This window comes from Bos javanicus, chromosome 11, assembly GCF_032452875.1.
Source record: "Bos javanicus breed banteng chromosome 11, ARS-OSU_banteng_1.0, whole genome shotgun sequence".
Lineage (NCBI taxonomy): Eukaryota > Metazoa > Chordata > Mammalia > Artiodactyla > Bovidae > Bos > Bos javanicus.
Genome location: NC_083878.1, coordinates 47068820 through 47089742, shown reverse-complemented (window position 1 = coordinate 47089742; position 20923 = coordinate 47068820). Strand labels below are relative to the sequence as shown.

At 42.6% G+C, this 20923-nt stretch overlaps 1 protein-coding gene and 1 long non-coding RNA gene across 2 annotated transcripts in view; both read right to left on the bottom strand.

The window, feature by feature from the left end:
* LOC133257105 (immunoglobulin kappa light chain-like) overlaps positions 1-20923 on the bottom strand; it is a 122547-nt gene extending 101624 nt beyond the window's left edge. Inside the window, exons 1-2 of the mRNA XM_061432594.1 lie at positions 20817-20923; positions 20113-20402 (exon numbers count right to left, since the gene is read on the bottom strand). Coding sequence (XP_061288578.1) covers positions 20113-20402; positions 20817-20865 — 339 coding nt within the window. The 5' untranslated portion in view covers positions 20866-20923. The remainder of the gene's footprint in view (positions 1-20112; positions 20403-20816) is intronic.
* On the bottom strand, positions 1786-2585 carry LOC133257106 (uncharacterized). The gene is made up of 2 exons (XR_009739410.1): positions 2498-2585; positions 1786-2095 (listed from the first exon to the last, which is right to left on the bottom strand). It is a non-coding gene; the product is annotated as an uncharacterized LOC133257106 (long non-coding RNA).

Below are 20923 nucleotides of genomic sequence, written 5' to 3'. Positions count from 1 at the left end.
CTTTTTTTTTCCTTAAAGATTTTTAGCTTTGAGGATTCCTTAGTGAGATGGCAAAAGTGTTTAAGTGTCATTAAAGAGGAATAGGGCTCACTTCCCTAGGCCACTGCTTCTCAACTTTTCAAGTACATTCTCTGTTTGTACTCCTTGTACATGAGATAGAAATAATTATTAAGAATTTTCTTGAGTCTCCAGACAGCTCCCATATGTATATAATATGAGAGAAAGATTATCACTTACATAAGCAAATTCCAGGTGGAGTAAGGTGGGGACTAGCTGGAGCAGGCTGGGTTGAAAGAGGCAGAAGTTTGGGCTTTTAATAGGGTTGCAGAGGGACTTGGTAAAGTCACCTTGTGTGGACTTGGGTTTGTGAGTTTTGAGTGTCCCTGTGGTTGTTGGACAGATATAGGGCAAAGTGGAAGTTGGAGAACAGGCTGAGAGGTGTCACTGATCCCATATTAACAATGGAGTCAGACTCCTTGTTATCTGGAGCCCCTCTGATGTCTATATAAAGACTCTGCTTGCCATTGCCAATGCAGATCAGGTTCAATCCCTTGGTCAGGAAGATCCTCTCAAGTTGGAAATGGCAACCTGCTCCAGTATTCTTGCCTTGGAAAGAATGATGGGCTGTAGCCCTTCCTTTTTCCCCCAAAATATATACACTTCTTGGTAGGTTATAGAAAATACGATACTCCACCACTTAACAAAGTTGGAGTTACCAAAGATAAAGAGATTCTAAGGAATGATTTGAAATTCAGATACTGTGCAAAAGACCATATCTCTCTAAGTACAAGATGAAGCAAACTGACAATGGCAACAAGTATTTACTGAGTGAGAACCTGGAGAATTCCATGGACAGAGGACCCAGGCAGGCTACAGTCCATGGGATTGCAAAGCCATGACTGTGCGACTCACACTGCCACTCACTTTTCATTTTCACTTACAAATTTTACCAGTCATATGATAACTATTTTGTATATATTCATCTATTTAATTCTTATAACAAGTCTTAGCGTTTTTATTGCTAAAGAAAATAAAATCTTTTAATTATCTTCATTACCGATCAATAAACCAAGGGGAAAGGGCTTTACTGATCACATTAGTGGTAAAGAACCCTCCTGCCAATGGGGAGATACAAGAGATGTGGGTTTGATCTCTGGGTCGAGAAGATCCCCTGGAGAAGGAAATGGCAACTTACTAAAGTATTCTTGCCTGGGAAGTCCCATGGACAGAGGAGCATGGCAGTCTACAGTCCATGGTGTCGCAAAGAGTCAGATACAACTGAAGTGACTTATCATGCATGCAAATCAAGGGGAAAAGGTTAAACAAATCTCCAAATATATACAACGATTTAATACAAGTCAAATTCTGAACAAGCATGCATGGTTCCATCCTTTTTGTCTCAGATGGGTGTAAATACCATTGTTATGTTCTTTTTCCTGAACTTTTCTCCATATCACACCAATGAGACAATGGTAACCTGGGTGAGAAGAAATCCCTGACCTTTCACTCAGCCCCCCTTTCACAGAACTGGCTGCTATAGGACACAGGACCCCTACAGTCCCTGCTGCTTCTGCCAGGACCAGGCTGTGCAGCTCATGGGACCTTAACATGTGGTGCCTGAAGACGCTCATGATCCAGAGTCCTCACTGAAAACCCTTCCCCTGAGACTGCCACCACTTATAAAGACTCAGAGCATCCTCTGTCAGTTCCCCAGAGAAGCTGCACTTTGAGCAGCTGAGCCACCCAGGCAGGGAGGTTTGTGTTCAGGGCTGTATCACTGTGGGAGGTTCATATGTACCTTGAAAACAGTAATAGACTCCAGCATCCTCAGCCTGCACACTGCTGATTGTAAGTGTGAAATCTGTTTCTGACCCACTGCCAGTGAACCTGTCTGGGACCCCAGTATTACGGTTGGAAACCTGATAGATCACACCCTGTGGTGATTGGCCTGGTTTATGTTGAACCCAACGCAAATAGGTTTTTCCATCACTATATTTCAGACTCTGAGTAGACTTGCAGGAGATGGAGACCATCTCTCCAGGGATGACAGACAGGGAGAGGGGAGTCTGGGTCAGCACAACATCCCCACTGGATCCTAAAGAAAGGACAGAAATTTTCAAATTACATACAAATATTATGAGCTCTAATTATCATATCCAATTTCCTATTTATGTTAGCTAAAATACTACTTTGTTTTACTCTCATTATCAATACTTTTCATCCATACAACAAAAATGTACAATCACGATAATGAACATGACATCCATGAAGTGTAAAAAGCCACTAAACATCCCCTACATCATCCCCACTTCCTCTGTCACCGTCCTGACCAGAGTACAGGTCCTTCTTCCTTCTGGAACTTTCCTCACTCTCTCAGATCTAAACATCTGCACGACAAGCCATACACATCGAACACGCAGACAGAACACACATGGAGAGTGGAGATGCCCCCAGAACTGAGGTCCCCATCCTCCTCTCATACCCACTCTGTCCTTACCTGGGACCCAGAGCAGGAGGAACCCCAGGAGCTGAGCAGGGAATCTCATGTTCAGAAGTTTGAACTGAGGAGTCCTGATAAGTCAGAGCAAGACCAGAGCTCAGCTTTTATCTCAGACTTGTAAGGGAAGGTCCTCCCTGGGGAACCACATGCAAATCCCCTGGTGGGGGCAGCGGTGTAGACAGAGCCAGAGGAGGGTGGGAGGGGTCAAGCTCAAGCAAAGTGAAATAAAGCTCTTGTGTGTTTAGATGAATACCATTAGCTAAAGTTTATACTGCTTGGAACAGTGGGAAGAAGAATCTCACTGAGAAAGTGCAGATTGACTGTCAGGACACAGTGTACAAGGCCTGGGGCTCCAAGAAAGCACTGAAGACCCTGACATGTAGACAGGTGTGTCCAGGGTCAGTGTTCAGAAGGGGACCAGCATCTTGCTTTTCTTCCCAGATGATCTAGATAACAGAACAGCTAGTACTGACCTTCAGAAATTTCTCCAAACAACAGTGTGGAGGTGAGCTGGTTCAAGATCTGTCCAATAACTGCAGGTCTCAGGTTACCTGTTTAAGAATGTTGAAATCAGGTGTTAGAACTGCTCTTTTCCTGGCACCTAGTGAATGAAATTTCAAAGACACTTAAGTCCAAAGAAATTGACAGGGGAAAAATCATATAGCTTGTGCAGAAAGTGATAGTTCAGTTCAAGATAAGGAAAAATGTGTAAGAATTTTATGTAAAATGAAATATCAAAAACCCAGCAGCTTCAACCTAGTGCATATGCTATCATGATTCTATCTGAGTCTGTCTTTGTCTCTGTTTCTGTCTCTCTCTCTGTCTTTCTGTCTCTCGATAGATCTATATGTATGTATGTTATGTATGTATGTTGCTGTTTAAATCCAAAATCAGACTAACGTAATCAAGACAAATGAACTAATACAATATCCTGCAAGATTCCATAATAATATTTGGTCTGTATATTCTCTGAGAAATACTCAAGAATAAAATTTTGATAATGAGCAAAAATGATGCTTGCCTTTCAACTCTGAACTTTATGGTGATAATCTCATTCACTCGAACAAAAAAGCACGGTGTAGAGGGAGATAAAGAATTTTATATGTTCTATAGTTCACCAAAGTGTAACTCACCGTTTTATTTATTTATACTTCTTTTAGTTTTTTCTGTCTTTGATCTTGTATTTTAAAAAAAAATTATCCTGGGTTTTCTTCCTGCTTTCTGAAGCTACCAAGACAAATAGGGGTTTCTAGCAGGTGGCAGGCAGGCTGCTGTTCTGAAAATTCCAGCCCTCTAATTAACGATATAGTGAACGAAGTCAAAAGATAAGCATCTGAAAGAAAAGCAAACAAATACGAAACAAAGTGAAGAAGCTATTAGAAATATTAATGCTAGTTTTATATGAATCCTTTAGCATCTTTTAAGGTAAGAATTGCTTTTATGTACTATTACTGGTTGAATTCTGTTCCCCTAAAAATTACAGTGACATTTTAGACTCGAGGACCTGTGAACACGACATTATTTAGAAAATAGCCAGTATTGATATCATTTGGTGATTATGGTGTGGTCATACTGTGCTATGGTGGGCCTTTAATATAAGCAGGCTTCTAAGGGAGGAGAAAGGACACAAAGACAGAGATTCAAAGAAGAGACCATGTGAAGACAGATGCGGTGACTGGACTTATGGTGCCAATGGTTAAGGAAAACCTGGGGCTCAAGAAAGGGAGAAAGGTGAGGAGAGCCTTCACCTCAGAGGGTAGCTGCCCTGGCCTGGACAACACTTGGTTTCATTCCTCAGGGCTTCATTCTTGACAGAATACCTTTCTGTTGTTTTAGCCCATCAATCTCTAGTACTTTCTTACAGAAGTCTTAAGAAACAAATAAATTCAGTCCTGAGAATGGAAACATAAATTGTGCGGAAAAGAATTAAAGTGAGAATTCTGTGGTGTTTTCTTTTATGACAAATTAAGTGTTCAGAAACTCCTTTTACAAAATATTCGTTAAGATGGATGAATTTCAGAGAGAATTTGTCTCTTGTGAAATTACTAGAAAACTTTTAAAGGTCTCTATTAATGCTTGTCTTAACTCATAGACAACTATCCTAAAATCTACAGAAAATGAAAAATCTCTTAGAAATTGCTTCTCTGTCAGGAAAAAAGTCTTTAAAATATTCCTCTCCTACTTTAGACAGAAAGTATAAGATTTCTCATTCTAAAAAACACTCTCTGCCTCACGTATGTTAGCAAACCAGGCTGAGGCCTGTAAACAAAACTAAATAGCAGCCCACACTAGTCACGTCACACCACCCAGCAATAAGGAGAGTTTGTCAGGACTGAATGTATAAGCTCTATGAGTTCCAGGTGAGGGGCAGGCCTCTGTGAGCCTCCAATCTTGACTGTAGTCAACTGAATGAGGAAGGCCTCAGGCAGGCAGGTTCATTGCACTTTTGACTCTGTTGTCATATACGATTAGTTTCAGTTCCTCAAAACTGGAAGCCAGTGTGTGATATGCATGACCTTGGAGACTGCTGTTGGTGTTGGAGCTTGTTTTCCTGCTGTCGTTTTCTGTGGAATGGAGACTGTAACATTGTGACACCCTCTGTTCAGGGTTTTTTGCGGACCTGGCCACCCTCTCAGACAAGCCCATGCTGCCATGGGCAAGGTTAGAGACACACAGAGGCCTGTTCACCTCCTGGATCCAAACTTGGATCCCTTATGTGAACACTGGAGAGACTGTCATTGAGGAAGAGTTGAGAGCAGTCCACCCAGCAGAGGGCGCTCCCTGCTGCAGATCTGCTGGGCTAGATCCTGCACCCAAAGGCATCTGTGATGTCCAGGGAGCTGATTGCCTTTCAAACTTGAAAGCAAATATTCACCCGCAGTCTTGGAAAAGCATTTTAGTTTCTAGGAAATAAAGACAAGTCTATGTGAATGTATTTATCCTCTGACTGTTGCAGGAAGGGGGACCCATTCCAGGGCCTGAAACTGGGCTCTTGCCTAACACTTGGAAATGAATTGTCCGAGGAGACACATATGCTGACAAAGCAAGAGATTTTATTAGGAAAGGACAGCTGGGTGAAGAGCAGTAGGGTAAAGGAACCCAGGAGAACCACTCTGCCACGTGGCTCGCAGTCTCGGGTTTTATGGTGATGGGATTAGTTTCCAGGTGGTCTTTGGCCAATCATTCTAATTCAGAGTCTTTCCTGGTGGCGCAGGCATCACTCAGCCAATATGGATGCTAGCAAGAGGGATTCTGGGAAATGGATGGACACTCGGTGTCTCCTTTTGACCTTTCCCGAACTCCTTCGGTTGGTGGTGGCTTATTAGTTCCATATTCCTTATCAGGATCTCCTGTCATAAAACAACTCATGCAAATGGTTACTATAGTGTCTGGCCAGGGTGGGCGGTTTCAATCAGTGTGCTTCCCCTAACATGACTGGATAAGCTTTCTCAAAACACAGGTGAAACAGGTTTGATGCCATGTCCATCTGTTTCACATCATTAAGACCTTACTTTTCATGGTCGTGAGAGAATCAGTATCTAAATGTTTGACTCATTTTTGTTTCCTTTCTCTTAAAATAAGTAAAAAATTCTGTCGATCTACACAACTGATCAATACGATGAGAGAGGAAATCTTGTGCTGGAGATGGAGCCTTTGTCTGTAAAAGTTACACTGTGCATTGTATCCCACTCACCCATAGATGAACTGGACAAAGTAAGACAATAATTTCATTGCCTTGCCCACCCAAGCTTTTTTCTGCCATATAAGCTCTTCATGTACTCTGGGATCTTCACTCAAAACTCACCCTTGTACTCAAAATATATTCTCCTAAAAAGGCACAGATTCTCTGAATGTTTAATATTTTTCCACTGTCTACATGTGTTTTTTTTCTTTGACCTCTAAGAATGTGTAGATCACTTGAGAAATGGGGAATGGAGAACACTGGAAGTTTTTAGGCAACAAATCACAGATTCTAGTCCCTTAAGTTTTAGTTGAAGTTGCCTTTGAATGAGAATTTGTATGGTATACCAAGATTGCAAAGGAATAATTTTCTCCAATTTTTCATGCAAAGAAGCAGGTGTTTCTGAAATAAAGGAAATTATAAGCTGAGAATTCTCAAATTTAATGCTTTTTTTTAACCTATTCATGATTTCAGGAGTTTACAAATCCTAATACAGAAGGGATATTCAAGATATTGTAGGGGGAAAAGTCAAGTTAAATCACTTAAACTAATATCTAAAATCAATGGAATTCTCTGTAACCATTTCTTTTCATCTCCCATTAACTCAAATGAAAGGTTCTGAACAGGAAAGACACAAGGGATGAATAAAGTATTTTGTGGCCATTCCTCATCTGAAAATAAAAATACATTGCCTTCATGAGTGAGAATGGTTTTTCTCTGCCATGAAGTTCATGTCTACCTAGCCACTTTGACCAAGACCAGGACTGAAGTTCAAATGCTCTCTGAAGCATTAGCTGACCCCATCTTTTGGTGCTTCCAGAAATTTGCATGTTGTCTTCTTTAAAACAGTTACCAGACCAAGGAGAGAATAAGAATCAGATATTAAAAATAAGTACGTATGTTGAATATTAAATAGGATAACATTTGCACTCCATGGAGAAGACAAGAAGGTATAAGATTAAGGAAGAACTATAGTCTATGATAAATTGCTGGAAACATCCTCGTGCAGATGTTACTCACATTCCATACCCTTATCCTAGACAATCAGAAACATGATCCCACAGGTTGTCTCTCTGTTCTGGTATCCCCACAGCCTATGTGAATTATAAAACCAGTTATTAGAATGTATAGAAACCTATTATTTCAGGTAATTCCCTCCAAATAATTTATTATTTTATAAGGAGGACAATTTGTTTATTCTCTTATAAAAATATACCAAATAATTGCTGGTCACAATCAACCTAAACATACAAAACCTCTTTGTCTGAAAGAGACAATAATGTTTCAAGATTCAGTCAAATCATTTCTCTTGGTATAAACTAAACTTCTGGGCTTCCCTGGTGGCTCAGTCAGTAAAGAAACCAGCTTCAATGCAGGAGATTCAGGATCAACCCCTGGGTCAGGAAGATTGCGGAGGGAGGCATGGTAACCCACTCCAGTATTCTTGCCTGATGAATCCCACAGACAGAGGAGTCTGGTGGGCTACAGCCTATAGGCTCACAAGAGTCGGACGTGACTGACGCGACCGAGCACTCATGCACAAGCTAAAGTACGAGTGTTGGTCGCCACACTTCTAGTGTTAGGAGTTCATGACACTTAGAACATGTAGAAAAAAGAGAGAAGGAGAAGCAGCCGAGAAAATATGTCTATGTTAAAGAATTGCAGAAATAAAAGAAAACAGAGATTTAGAGAGAGCACAAGAGAGAGAGAGAGAGAAGAAGCAAAAAGTGAATTTCCAGCCTCACAGCATCAAAATATTCAAGGTCATAGGTAAATAAAGAGAAACTTAGGAATGAAACACACAACGTATATTAGAAAATGGATTTGACTGCCTTCTGGTGTGCTTTTGACATAAGGACCAGGAGACAGTAGATTCACGCAAATATAATTCCAATTTAAACCCTCCTAACTGGAGCACCAGTTCAGAAATTGTGTCAAAACAAAGTCGTGTGCAGTGAGTTGGGAATCTTTTCAGGCTGCTTGGTGATTTTCTGGTCGTTGTGTAGCTGATGATCTCCCTTGGTTGGACGTACTGCCCAGATTATATTTCTGGACAAGAACACTTGATACCAAATTGCACAGAAAGTTTTCCCCCAATGGTAAGAGAGTTTTCAAGGGTGTCATAAACAAGACTGGGATGTGCATCACTTTCCAGGGTTCTGAATGTGTGTCTTTTTCTTAAAGGAATTGTCTGACAGCCTCTGTGACTTCTGGACACTACATAGTCCACATGTAGGAGGGCTGGTCTGGCTCATGGACCAGGTGACATTGACTCTGCCAGATTTCAGAGGGCTGTGCAGTAGGTTCAGCCTGTGGTGCGAGCAGCCCTGCCTCCGTGCCAGTGCGGACACAGAGAGCTGATCAAAGACATCAGCCATCTGGACATAACTGACACTCAGAGATCAGCCTGCTGAGCAACAGGAAACCCATCAGGGAACCTGGTGGATGCTCAAGGGGGGACATGGCAGCCCTTTCCTGGTGGGACTGTGGGGCATGAGCTGCCTTAGTCAGAAGGAAGGAAGAGGCTGTGGGAGGCTGTCCTAGTGATGCTCTGATCTCTGTTTACAAAAAGAGGACTCAGTGCCTGTGACTGAGGTGCTCACGGTCTCTTTCTCGAGGCTCCAAGGCCATTTCCACTGGAGCCCATCCTGGTGTCAGCTCATCCTCTGGGCACTGCAGCTGCTCCTACAACCGTGAGAAGCTGAGTCTCCCTATGGTAAGTTTGTGTTTGGATCTTTATACACCATTCAGGGTCCAGTGAGTTTCCTGCTCAGAGAAAAACGTGTAGCATCTCCAGGCTCCTCACTGATGATGGTAATAAGAAGTCAACTGAATTGGTATAAAACTGTTCCTTCTGTGAATATGTGTAGAACTACCTCCCGAAGTCCAGTGGTTCTCTGCTCGTGTTACAAATTCTCTGTGTATACCGTTTGTTAAAATTTCTATTATAATCAAGAATCCAGCTTTAATTGCACTTACTATGAAATCCATTATCTGGAAAGGAATGACCTCTAATAAGTTTTATCCCTTTAACCAGAAACAGTATTATGTAGTCCAGGTGGATTTGAAATTATTTAATGCAATCCACGCCATGTCAGAGAATGTGACTAGCACGCCTGTGATAAACTCAGAAGTATTTTTAGAGCATTTCTAAAAATGGGATCTATTTGAAGTATTCACATTCTATACAACTATCACTAGAAACAGGAGTCAGATGCACTTTTAGAAAATGAACATTCATGTGAACCCAAAGTGCCAGGAGCCAGTGTGAGGAACTGCGCCCATGGCAAGGGTCATGAGGAAGGAGGCTCAACATACGCAAAGGTGGGATCAAGCCTCCGGAGTCTCCCTGGAAATTTTTTAGCATCTACCCCCAAAACCAGAGTTGCCTACTTTACTGCTTTGTGCTCTCACCTACACCTCTGTGTTTATGGGGGGCTGTCCCCCACCACCATCTCCCTCTCTGAAAAAGAGTTAACTTACAGCTCCAGTTAATAAAGTTCCTGGGTGTGACAAGAATGTTTTAGTTCACAAACCCCTCAGATGGCTCTCTAACTTGTCTGACAGGTTTATCCGGACTCCTACAGCTATGCATATGATTGTTTACAGTCTCCCAGCCAGGATATTTAAATAGTTTAGAGCCTCTCGGAGAGTTAGAAATTGTCAGAATAGAACTAGTAGAAGATTTCATTGTTGAGCCACGCTTGCTGCCAAGTTTCCACGTCCCCTGTACTGTATCCTTGGAAGTGTATTAATTAATATAGTTGGTATGTAGAAAAAAATAAGTAGTGGCCTTGGTTTTAACAACTTTAGACCCTTAAGGTAATAAATTCTTTCCTTTGTTGTAAACCCACTGCACCTCTGCCCTATAGGAATGCAAGTTTATCTAACACCTTCGGAGGATGGTGCCAAACTTTAAAATAATTACTCTTAGAGAAAATAAGTCTTATGGTTGACAAACCTTTATCAGAGTCATAAAATGTTAACAGGCCTTCTGGCCAGAAGATGATGTAAATCACCTAAACCATTTGTATACGATAAGTTTGTGGAAAAGAAACCCTGGTTTCGATAAGGATCAAAGACTGCTGACTTTGCATGATTTCACACCCCCTATTATCCTCTATGTGCAACTTAGGGTATAAAAGCCCCTGTTAAAAATAAAGCTACAGGCCTTGCTCACCGAAGCTTGGTCTCACCATGTTGTTCTTTCTCTCACCTTCTGGCTGAATTCCCATCTGGAGTGTGGAGGCTCTTCAAGCCTACTAATTTTGCCTGGGCTTCTAAGATCTGACTGGGGAGGCCTCAGTGTCTTCTCTCCTTCGGGAGAACGGGAGGACGCCTGCGGCCTACGTAGGTGATGCAAACTCCTTGTCTTGGAGTTTTATTGGTTTTCCACGTAAACCAAGTTATTCAGCCTCTTTTATCCACTGAATTTTCTCACTGAGCTATTCCTATTCAACCACTCTTTATATCTCTAATTAATACTTAATTAAGCTATCGCTTTTCTAAATCGCCGACGCCATCATCCTGAGGAAATCCCTGGATCCAACAAGGGCTGGACCCTGGCACAAAAGTATTTATTTATTGTTTGAATTTTTTGTTTTTATGACAATATACTACCAAGTTTCTAAGCTCCTGATAAAGTGATCCTGATAAAAATGTGACATATCTCCATGCTGTTGCTGCTGCTGCTAAGTCGCTTCAGTCGTGTCTGACTCTGTGACCCCATAGACGGCAGCCCACCAGGCTCCTCTGTCCCTGGGATTCTCCAGGCAAGAACATTGGAGTGGGTTGCCATTTCCTTCTCCAATGCATGAAAGTGAAAAGTGAAAGTGAAGTCGCTCAGTTGTGTCCGACTCTTCACGACCGCATGGAGTGTAGCCTATCAGGCTCCTTTGTCCATGGGATTTTCCAGGCAAGAGTACTGGAGTGGGTTGCCATTTCCTTCTCCAAAATCTCCGTGAATATTGGACAGTTTGGAAATCTAGCTACTGAAAAAGTTACCAATAAAGAAAATGTAAAGTGGAAAATTCATATTTGTATAATATCAGAGGAAAATGGAAAGTGTAAGAATTAGATGACTTGAAATAACAAAGTAAAAAATATTCCTTTCTTGTTGAGCCAGTGCTTACCCAACATTTTGCTCTTATATTGTTTTCCAAAATTTCAAGTGGACAGAAGCTCTGACTTGGGTCAAGTGCACCAACCCAGCTGGAAACCATAAATCCACCTGAGGTTTGAGGCCTCATAAGGTAACCTCCATGAGAGAGGAGAGTCCTGAAATCTGGGTCAGCAGGCAGGCTAGGGATGCTGGGTCAGAAAATAGAAACCTCCTACTTTTTCAGACAGTTTCTTTTTCTTTACTCAAGGCTGCTATGTGCATCTTTAATACTTGCCTGACTGCTGGAAGTGGTCTCCATCTCCTCAGCCTCTGCTGGACCACGTTCAGGAGCAAGTATGTCTGGAGACTGCTCGGCTGAATTAAGGTGACAGTGACTAGGTGACATGACCTTGGGTCTCTGCCCAGGAACGTCACTGAGCCCTTGATGATGGAAGATCTCAATCCCTGGCCACACACTCATTTCCTGTGACATGTGCAGTGGCCGAGACACAGCAGGGGCTTCCCAGGTGGCACTAGTGGTCAAGAACTAGTGCCTGCCAATGCAGCAGACATAAGAGACGTGGTTTCAATCCCTGGGTTGGGAAGATCTCCTGGAGGAGCGCATGGTAAACCACTCCAGTATTCTTGCCTGGAGAATCCCAGGGACAGAGGAGCCTGGAAGGCTACAGTCCACAGGGTCGAACACAGTCGGACATGACTGAAGCGACTTAGCAGCAGCATACACAACCCAGGAAACCAGGCAGATGGCCCTTCCTCCCCGTGATTCCATAAGGAACACACTGGGTTTTCTCTCTGGGTTCTTCTTATCAGTCCTCAACGGCACCACCATTTTAAATCCCACTGAATAGAAGCCAAGAGCAGTATGCTCAGTTGTGTGTGTCGACTTGAATCCATTCACGTTTCCATTCCTGCAGTCTCCCCACAGCTTAAAATTCTTAACTTTGAGGAAAAGAACTTGGCATATTATTCTGTATCCTTCCAATGTTCCTTGGTGTAAATTCTATACCCTACCCTGTCTAGTTTATGTTATTAAAAATTTTTTGTTTTAACCCAAGTTAAGGAATTCAAATACTCATATTTTTTCTCTCTGAAGGTTAATTGAGACAATTAATGCTAGCATTAGGATATTGTGCTTGCTATCACTTCAAAAAAATTTTGAACATTCATAACTTGAAATTTTCACTAAATTTTCCCCAGTAAGTCTGTCTGGGGACTCCTTGTAGAGACTGTGATCTGACACATGATGAAGAAATAGGAAGATATGTAGGAAAAAGAAGATTCAGAAAGTGCAGAAAGTGGAAAAAACTACTTTTTAATATTATGACATTTTATCTCCCTAAAAATCCCACCACCTATTCTGCTACAAATCTGCCTCATTGTCTCCCTGATATACGAACTGTATTGATTCTACACGTCACTCTACGCAAGGGGGAAAGTATGATGCCTCTCACTCACCTCTCCCTCCTCAGGTCTGTTGGCTCAGAGGGCACTCAGACCCCCCATTGTCCTGCTGGTGCTGTCAATCAAGAACCCCCATGGCCTTAATCCGTGTTGTCTGAAGTTGAGCAAAGACACTTCATCACCTTCCTGAGCCTTCAGACACATTCTGTTCCCCTGGTTCTCCAGCATCTTCCTCCTACACAGACTCAGAGACTCTGCCCACCTGCTTACCACACAATCAACACATGTGAGCAGCTGGGCCACCAGGAGAAGGGGGTTTATGTTCGGGGCTGAATCACTGTGGGAGGAGTTTCTTTACTTTGGTGGCAATAATAAACTCCAGCATCCTCAGCCCCCACCCTGCTGGTTTTGAAGGTGAAATCTGTCCCTGACCCACTGCCGGTGAACCTGTCTCAGACTCCAGAGGCCTGGTTAAAAGCTCCATAGATCAGGAGCTGTGGAGACTGGCTGGGCTTCTGCACATACCAATGCAAAAAAATTGTCTCCATATCTATTTTGAACGCTCTGACTGGCTCTGCAGGAGATGGAGGCCGTCTCTCCAGGGATGACAGACAGGGAGCGTAGAGTCTGGGTCTGCATTATAGCCCCAATGCACCCTAAAATAAATAGAGAAAAGCACAATATTTCAGACAAATTTGAAGAGGCATTTTCTGAAATTTTCTCTTGCTTATTTCAGACTAAGTTATTTTTTTAATCCTGATTAATACCCAAAATTTCCAGTTTCAAAATAATCCAAGATTCACAATGTAAAAGGTCTCTAGGAGTCATGCACACTTGCCCACACTTTGTATCTCACAGTATTTAACAGGGAACACCTACTTACTTCCTCTGCATTTATCCTCATTCTCATGTTGATAAACATCACATGCCCTTTACAGAGGTCAAGGTGTGCATCTAACATGGGGACAAAGACACATGAAAAGCAGTGCTGCCCCAGAGCTCACCACTCTCTGCATCTTCCTTCTCATCCCCGCTCCATCCTCACCTGGGACCCAGAGCAGGAGGAGCCCAGGAGCTGACAGGGAACCTCATGTTCAGAAGTGTGAACTGAGGAGTCCTGGTAAGTCAGAGTAAGACCAGAGCTGAGCTTCTATCTCAGACTTGCAAGGGAAGGTCCTCCCTGGGGAACAACAGGCAAATCCCCTGGTGGGGGCAGCGATGTGCACAGAGCCCAAGGGGGAGCAAAGAAAGAGAAAATGTTTGAAGAAACATTTGGAAGAAAGACCTTCAACTTCATTACAGATGAAATTCATGCTTTGCAAGGGTAAAAAGCACACAGTTAAATGTGTCCTTCCATTTTGCCTTCCGGTTCTCTAGTTTCTTAGAACTTTTGAATTCATGTTATTGTAGGTCAGATACTAAATGGTGTCTGACTCTGCAACCCCATGAACTGCAGCAAGCTGGGCTTCCCTGTCCTTCGCAATCTCCTGGAGCTTGCTTAGACTCATGTCTATTGGGTCAATGATGCCATCCAACCATCTGTCAACTCCGTGTCCTCCTGCCCTCAATCTTTCCCAGCGTCAAGTTCTTTCCCAATGATCTGGCCATTTGCATCAAGTGGCCAAGGTGCTAGAGCTTAAACTTCAGCACCAATCCTTGCAATGAATACTCAGGTTTGATTTCCCTTAAGATTGACTGGTTTGCAGAATTGAAAGAGACATGTGTACCCCAATGTTCATTGCAGCACTGTATATAATAGCCAGGACATGGAAGCAATCTAGATGTGCATCAGCAGATGAATGGATAAGAAAGTCCTGGTACATATACACAATGGAATAGTACTCAGCCGTTAAAAAGAATACATTTGAATCAGTTCTAATGAGGTGGATGAAACTGGAGCCTATTATACAGAGTGAAGTAAGCCAGAAAGAAAAACACCAGTACAGTATACTAATGCATATATATGGAATTTAGAAAGATGGCAACGATAACCCTGTATGTGAGACAGCAAAAGAGACACAGATGTATAGAACATTCTTTTGGACTCTGTGGGAGAGGGCAAGGGAGGGATGATATGGGAGAATGGCATTGAAACATGTAATTATCATATGTGAAACAAATCGCCAGTCCGGGTTCAATGCACGATACAGGACGCTCAGGGCTGGTGCACTGGGATGACCCAGAGGGATGGGATGGGGAGGGAGGTGGAAGAGGGGTTCAGGATGGAGAACACAAGTACACCCAATGCAGATTCAAGTCAATGTATGGCAAAAGCAATACAATATTGTAATGTAAAATAAATAAATAAATAAACAGAGGGGAAAAAAAAAAGATTGATTAGTTTGATCTCCTTGTTGTCAAGGGACTCTCAAGAGTCTTCTCCAGAACCATAGTTCAAAAGCATGACTTCTTCGGTGCTCAGCCTTCTTTATGATCCAACTCTCATATTCGTGCATCATATTACACTTCTCTTTAAGAATGCTGAGTTTCCCTCTCTATGTGCTAATTTTTGTTCTTGTTTAAATATTTGTTTAAAGACTCTGGATTTGTTCTTTTTCATTTTCATTGTGATTTTTAAAAACATAAGGAAGAACAGGCAAATATGTTAAGTATACAACACATGAAGGTTTACATGTATCACCATCTGGATAAAAATATAAAATAGGTCATGCCCTATAGATGCCTGACTCTTGCACTTTGATAACCACTAACTACTCCCACCAAGAACATGGGGATTCTGAGAGTTAGGGGAGAAGATGTCTACCTTCAGGGAAACCTGAGGTCATGGTAGTCTAGGACAGAAGCAGGAGGTGAGATGCATGGAACAAAGGAAAGGCATGATTATGATTCAAAGCCAGAAAATTCTAGAACAGATTTAGTTGAACAAACTTAGAAGCTGTGACTACATGGTACTCACATGAAGTTCAAATTTCATCATAGTATTCTGTCTCTAATATGAGGATAAATTCCAGATTTTTAAGAGAATATACATTAGGATGATTAAGATTCTCTAGACTAGGCTTTTCTGCCAGAGAGACTGAGGGAAAGACAGTTTTCTCAGAATCACTGACCAGTCCCTCCCTGGGGCCCCAACTCTGTCTATGAGCAAGTGCCTGAGTCTGGCAGGTAAATCAGTGTGGGGAAGGTCTGTGCTCCACAGGCCTGGAGAGCAGGTGGTGGGTCCTCCACAGTCAGTGATGCTGAGAGCTGAGGGAGAGTCAGCATGGAGCCATCTGTGAGCATCTCAGCCAGTGGTCCAGACCCTGGGGAGGTCATGACAGGGACTCCTGTGGTCTGGACCTGAGGATGTTTCCACCTCCTTCTGGGGCTCCCCACCATTTCCTCCTCCCCCAGTTTGTTCTCCACTGAGAGGAGCAGCTGCTCTGACCCTGATTCCCTGGGGGAAGCAGCTGCTCAGCTGAGCACAAGGGCTGAGTCCATGGGGGAGGGGTGTGTTTAGAGCCATGACACGTGTGGTCCCAGTGAGGGTTCTGTGCACAGAAGTCACATGTAGAGACCCCACCCTGGTGAGTGTAAGTGTGAAATCCATCCCAGACCCACAGTCACTGAGCCAGGCTGGGACCCCTGAAGCCTGGGGAAGCCCTATGATCAGTGGTTGAGGAGAGTGTGTGGTTTGTGCCGGAAACATGGTGGGCAGATGTGTCCATTACTGTGGATGAGAAAAGATGGCCTTCAGGAGATGGCGGCGCTCCCTCCATGGCCACAGGCCAGAGGGAGGAGATGGAGTCTCCTCAGCCCTACGGGAAACTGGGAAAGGAAGGAACTTAGTGTGAGTGCAAACATGGAACAGGAGTTATGAAGGAAAAAAATGATGTGGCTTATTCAGGTTTTTTTTTTTTTTAACATCAATGTAGTTCTGTGTGTAAATTTTCTCTAGTTTTAGGTACCTATAACCTAAGCAAAGGCTAAAATATACCTAGGATGTAGATAAAGCTAAGGACATGGGCATGATGTAATTATAACCTGGTATGATATGAACAGAGGAGGCACCCCACTCCAGTACTCTTGCCTAGAAAATCCCATGGATGGAGGAGCCTGGTAGGCTGCAGTCCATGGGGTCGCGAAGAGTCGGACACGACTGAGTTCACTTTCACTTTTCATGTTTATGCTTTGGAGAAGGAAATGGCATCCCACTCCAGTGTTCTTGCCTGAAGAATCCCAGGGACGGGGGAGCCTAGTGGGCTACCGTTTATAGCGTCGCACAGAGTTGGACACGACTGAAGTGACCTAGCAGCAGCAGCAGCATGATATGAACATTTTGCAGAGTGTATACTGCTGACTGGACCCCAAACAACAAAGCACTGGAAGAAGCTCAGTCAAATCTCTTGTTAATGTAGGTACTTAATTCTTCCTGGTCATTTTTAAAAGTTTCTCGTTTCATGAAAATATTCTACATCCTGTCACATATATGATAAGCATATAATAAGTACTTCCCCTCATAGCTACGAATCCTCTGGCTCTGTCTTGATGTCCATTATATTCCACCTGTGTTCTCTGAATCTGAGTATTTTTCCCTCTTGATAATGTATGCCTCCGTGTTTTAATAAAAGAGAGACTGTAATGTACACACTTCATGTTTATGTAGATTAACATACATTTTACCCTAAAAATGTTAAGGATGATTTTAGACCCTGGAATGATTCATGTCAGTCAGAAATGATTTACTTTTGAATCTGGCAAAATACTAGCTTTGATCACTTTCATCCAATCAGGGAGACATGAATTTGAGGCTGGTCCTCAGCCTGGTGATTCCCTGCTCTTGCTGGTTCATCTCCTCTCCCAGGTGTGGCCCTTCCCCCATTCTACCTGAAGGCTTTGTTCTAATCAGGATCCAACCTTCTCTGGTGGCCTTGGACCCTTATTTTTTTTTTTTGCTACAACAGAAGCTTTATTCAGTTCATTCAGAAAACATTGGCAAAATAAATTTCAATTGCAAATTCACAGATACAAGCTTCAAAGTATAAAGTTGTATATAACAAAAAATACAGGTAATATTTATAACAATAACTTACAGATACAAACTAATGATAAACTACAATTTCACAAAGGATTGTAAACATTTTGCACACTTGTCAGTCCTTTCTTTTAGGCAAAGTGCTCTTTTGATGACAAATAAACTAACAGATACACACTTGAGTGAACTATTTTCATACAACACACAAAAAAAGTTTTGATTTATTTTCTTCTTGTAAACATAAGTTTTACAAAAAATGAAGAATCTATAAAAGTGTCTTGCAGGCCAACTAGAGATACATACCTGGGCAGCAAAGTGATGTTGGAAATGCTTTGGGTGTTAAATAAAAAATTAACATTAATATATTTTCAATGGTATTTTATACATAACAAATGACAAGTTTATATCCTTAATCATTTCTATCCCTGAAAAAAGGAATTAGGTATGACTTATTGGCAGTTGTGTCATTGAATGGGGTAACAAGGGTTGGAGTCCAAGAGTTGTTGGTGAATGAGCATCCATATAACTATGCAGTGCAGTTAACGGACCCTTATTTTTATCTCTGACCAAGGATATTACTGAAAGCTGTGCTGGCTTTGAGGCCTCCACCATCTCTTTTTTTTCTTAAAATTTTTAAGCTTTGAGGATTCCTTAGTGAGATGGCAAAAGTGTTTAAGTGTCATTAAAGAGAAATAGGGCTCACTTCCCTAGGCTTCACTGCTTCTCAACTTTTCAAGTACATTCTCTCTTTGTACTCCCTGTACATGAGATAGAATTAATTATTAAGAATTTTCTTGAGTCTCCAGACAGCCCACATACCTGTATAATTTGAGAGAAAGATTATCACTTACATAAGCAAATTCCAGGTGGACTAAGGTGAGCACTAGCTGGAGCAGGCTGGGTTGAAAGAGGCGGAAGTTTGGGCTCTCAATAGGGTTGCGAAGGGACTTGGTAAACTCACCCTGTGTGGACTTGGGTTTGTGAGTTTTGAGTGTCCCTGTGGCTGTTGGACAGATATAGGGCAAAGTGGATGTTGGAGAACAGCCTGAGGGGTGTCGCTGATCCCATTTTAACAATGGAGTCAGACTCCTTGCTATCTGGAGCCCCTCTGATGTCTATATAAAGACTCTGCTTGCCATTGCCAATGCAGGAGATCAGGTTCAATCCCTTGGTCAGGAAGATCCTCTCAAGAAGGGAATGGCAACCTGCTCCAGTATTCTTGCCTTGGAAAGAATGGTGGGCTGTAGCCCTTCCTTTTTTCCCCAAAATTTATACACTTCTTGGTAGGTTATAGAAAATACGATACTCCACCACTTAACAAAGTTGGAGTTACCAAAGATAAAGAGAATCTAAGGAATGATTCGAAATTAAGATACTGTGCAAAAGACCATATCTCTCTAAGTACAAGATGAAGCAAACTGACAATGGCAACAAGTATTTACTGAGTGAGAACCTGGAGAATTCCGTGGACAGAGGACCCAGGCAGGCTACAGTCCATGGGATTGCAAAGCCATGACTGAGCGACTCACACTGCCACTCACTTTTCATTTTCACTTACAAACTTTGCCAGTCATATGATAACTATTTTGTATGAATTCATCTATTTAATTCTTATAACAAGTTTTAGCATTTTTATTGCTAAAGAAAAGAAAATCTTTTAATTTCCTTCATTACCGATCAATAAACCAAGGGGAAAGGGCTTTCCTGATCACATTAGTGGTAAAGAACCCTCCTGCCAATGGGGAGATATAAGAGATGTGGGTTCGATCCCTGGGTCAAGAAGATCCCCTGGAGAAGGAAATGGCAACCTACTCCAGTATTCTTGCCTGGGAAGTCCCATGGACAGAGGAGCATGGCAGTCTACAGTCCATGGTGTTGCAAAGAGTCAGATACAACTGAAGTGACTTATCATGCATGCAAACCAAGGGGAAACGGTTCAATAAATCTCCAAATATATACAACTATTAAATACAAGTCAAATTCTGAAGAAGAATGCATGGTTTCATCCTTTTTGTCTCAGATGGTAGTAAATACCATTGTTATGTTCCTTTCCTTGAGCTTTCCTCCATATCACCCCAATGAGACAATGGGAAACTGGGTGAGAAGAAATCCCTGACCTTTCACTCAGCCCTCCTTTCACAGAACTGGCTGCTGTAGGACACAGGACCCCTACAGTCCCTGCTGCTTCTGCCAGGACCAGGCTGTGCAGCTCATGGGACCTTAACATGTGGTGCCTGAAGAATAGCTATGACACTCATGATCCAGAGCCCTCACTGCAACCAATTCCCCTGAGACTGCCACCTCTTGTACAGACTCAGAGCATTCGCTGTCAGTTCCCCAGAGAAGCTGCACTTTGAGCAGCTGCGCCACCCAGGCAGGGCGGTTTGTGTTCAGGGCTGTATCACTGTTCGAGGATCATGTGTCTCTTGAACACAGTAATAGACTCCAGCATCCTCAGCCTGCACACTGCTGATCGTAAGTGTGAAATCTGTCTCTGCCCCACTGTCAGTGAACCTGTCTGGGACCCCAGTGTTACGATTGGAAACCTGATAGATCAGACTCTGTGGTGATTGGCCTGGTTTATGTTGAAGCCAACGCAAATAGGTTTTTCCATCACTATATTTCAGACTCTGAGTAGACTTGCAGGAGATGGAGACCGTCTCTCCAGGGATGACAGACAGGGAGAGGGGAGTCTGGGTCAGCACAACATCCCCACTGGATCCTAAAGAAATGATAGAAAATTATCAAGTTACATGCAAATATTATGAGCTCTACTTATCATTTCCAATTTCTTATTTATGTTAGCTAAAATATGACTTCTTTTTCCTCTCATTATCAATACTTTTCATCCATACAAAAAAAGGTACAATCACGATAATGAACCTGACATCCGTGAAGTGTACAGAAGCCACTAAACATCCCCTACATCATCCCCACTTCCTCTGTCACAGTCCTGACCAGAGTCCAGGTCCTTCTTCCTTCTGGAACTTTCCTCACTCTCTCAGATCTAAACATCCTATGTTCGTCTGCATGACAAGCCATACACATCGAACACACAGATAGAATGCACATGGAGAGCTGAGATGCCCCCAGAACTGAGGCCCCCATCCTCTTCTCATGCCCCCTCTGTCCTTACCTGGGACCCAGAGCAGGAGGAGCCCCAGGAGCTGAGCAGGGAATCTCATGTTCAGAAGTTTGAACTGAGGAGTCCTGATAAGTCAGAGCAAGATCAGAGCTGAGCTT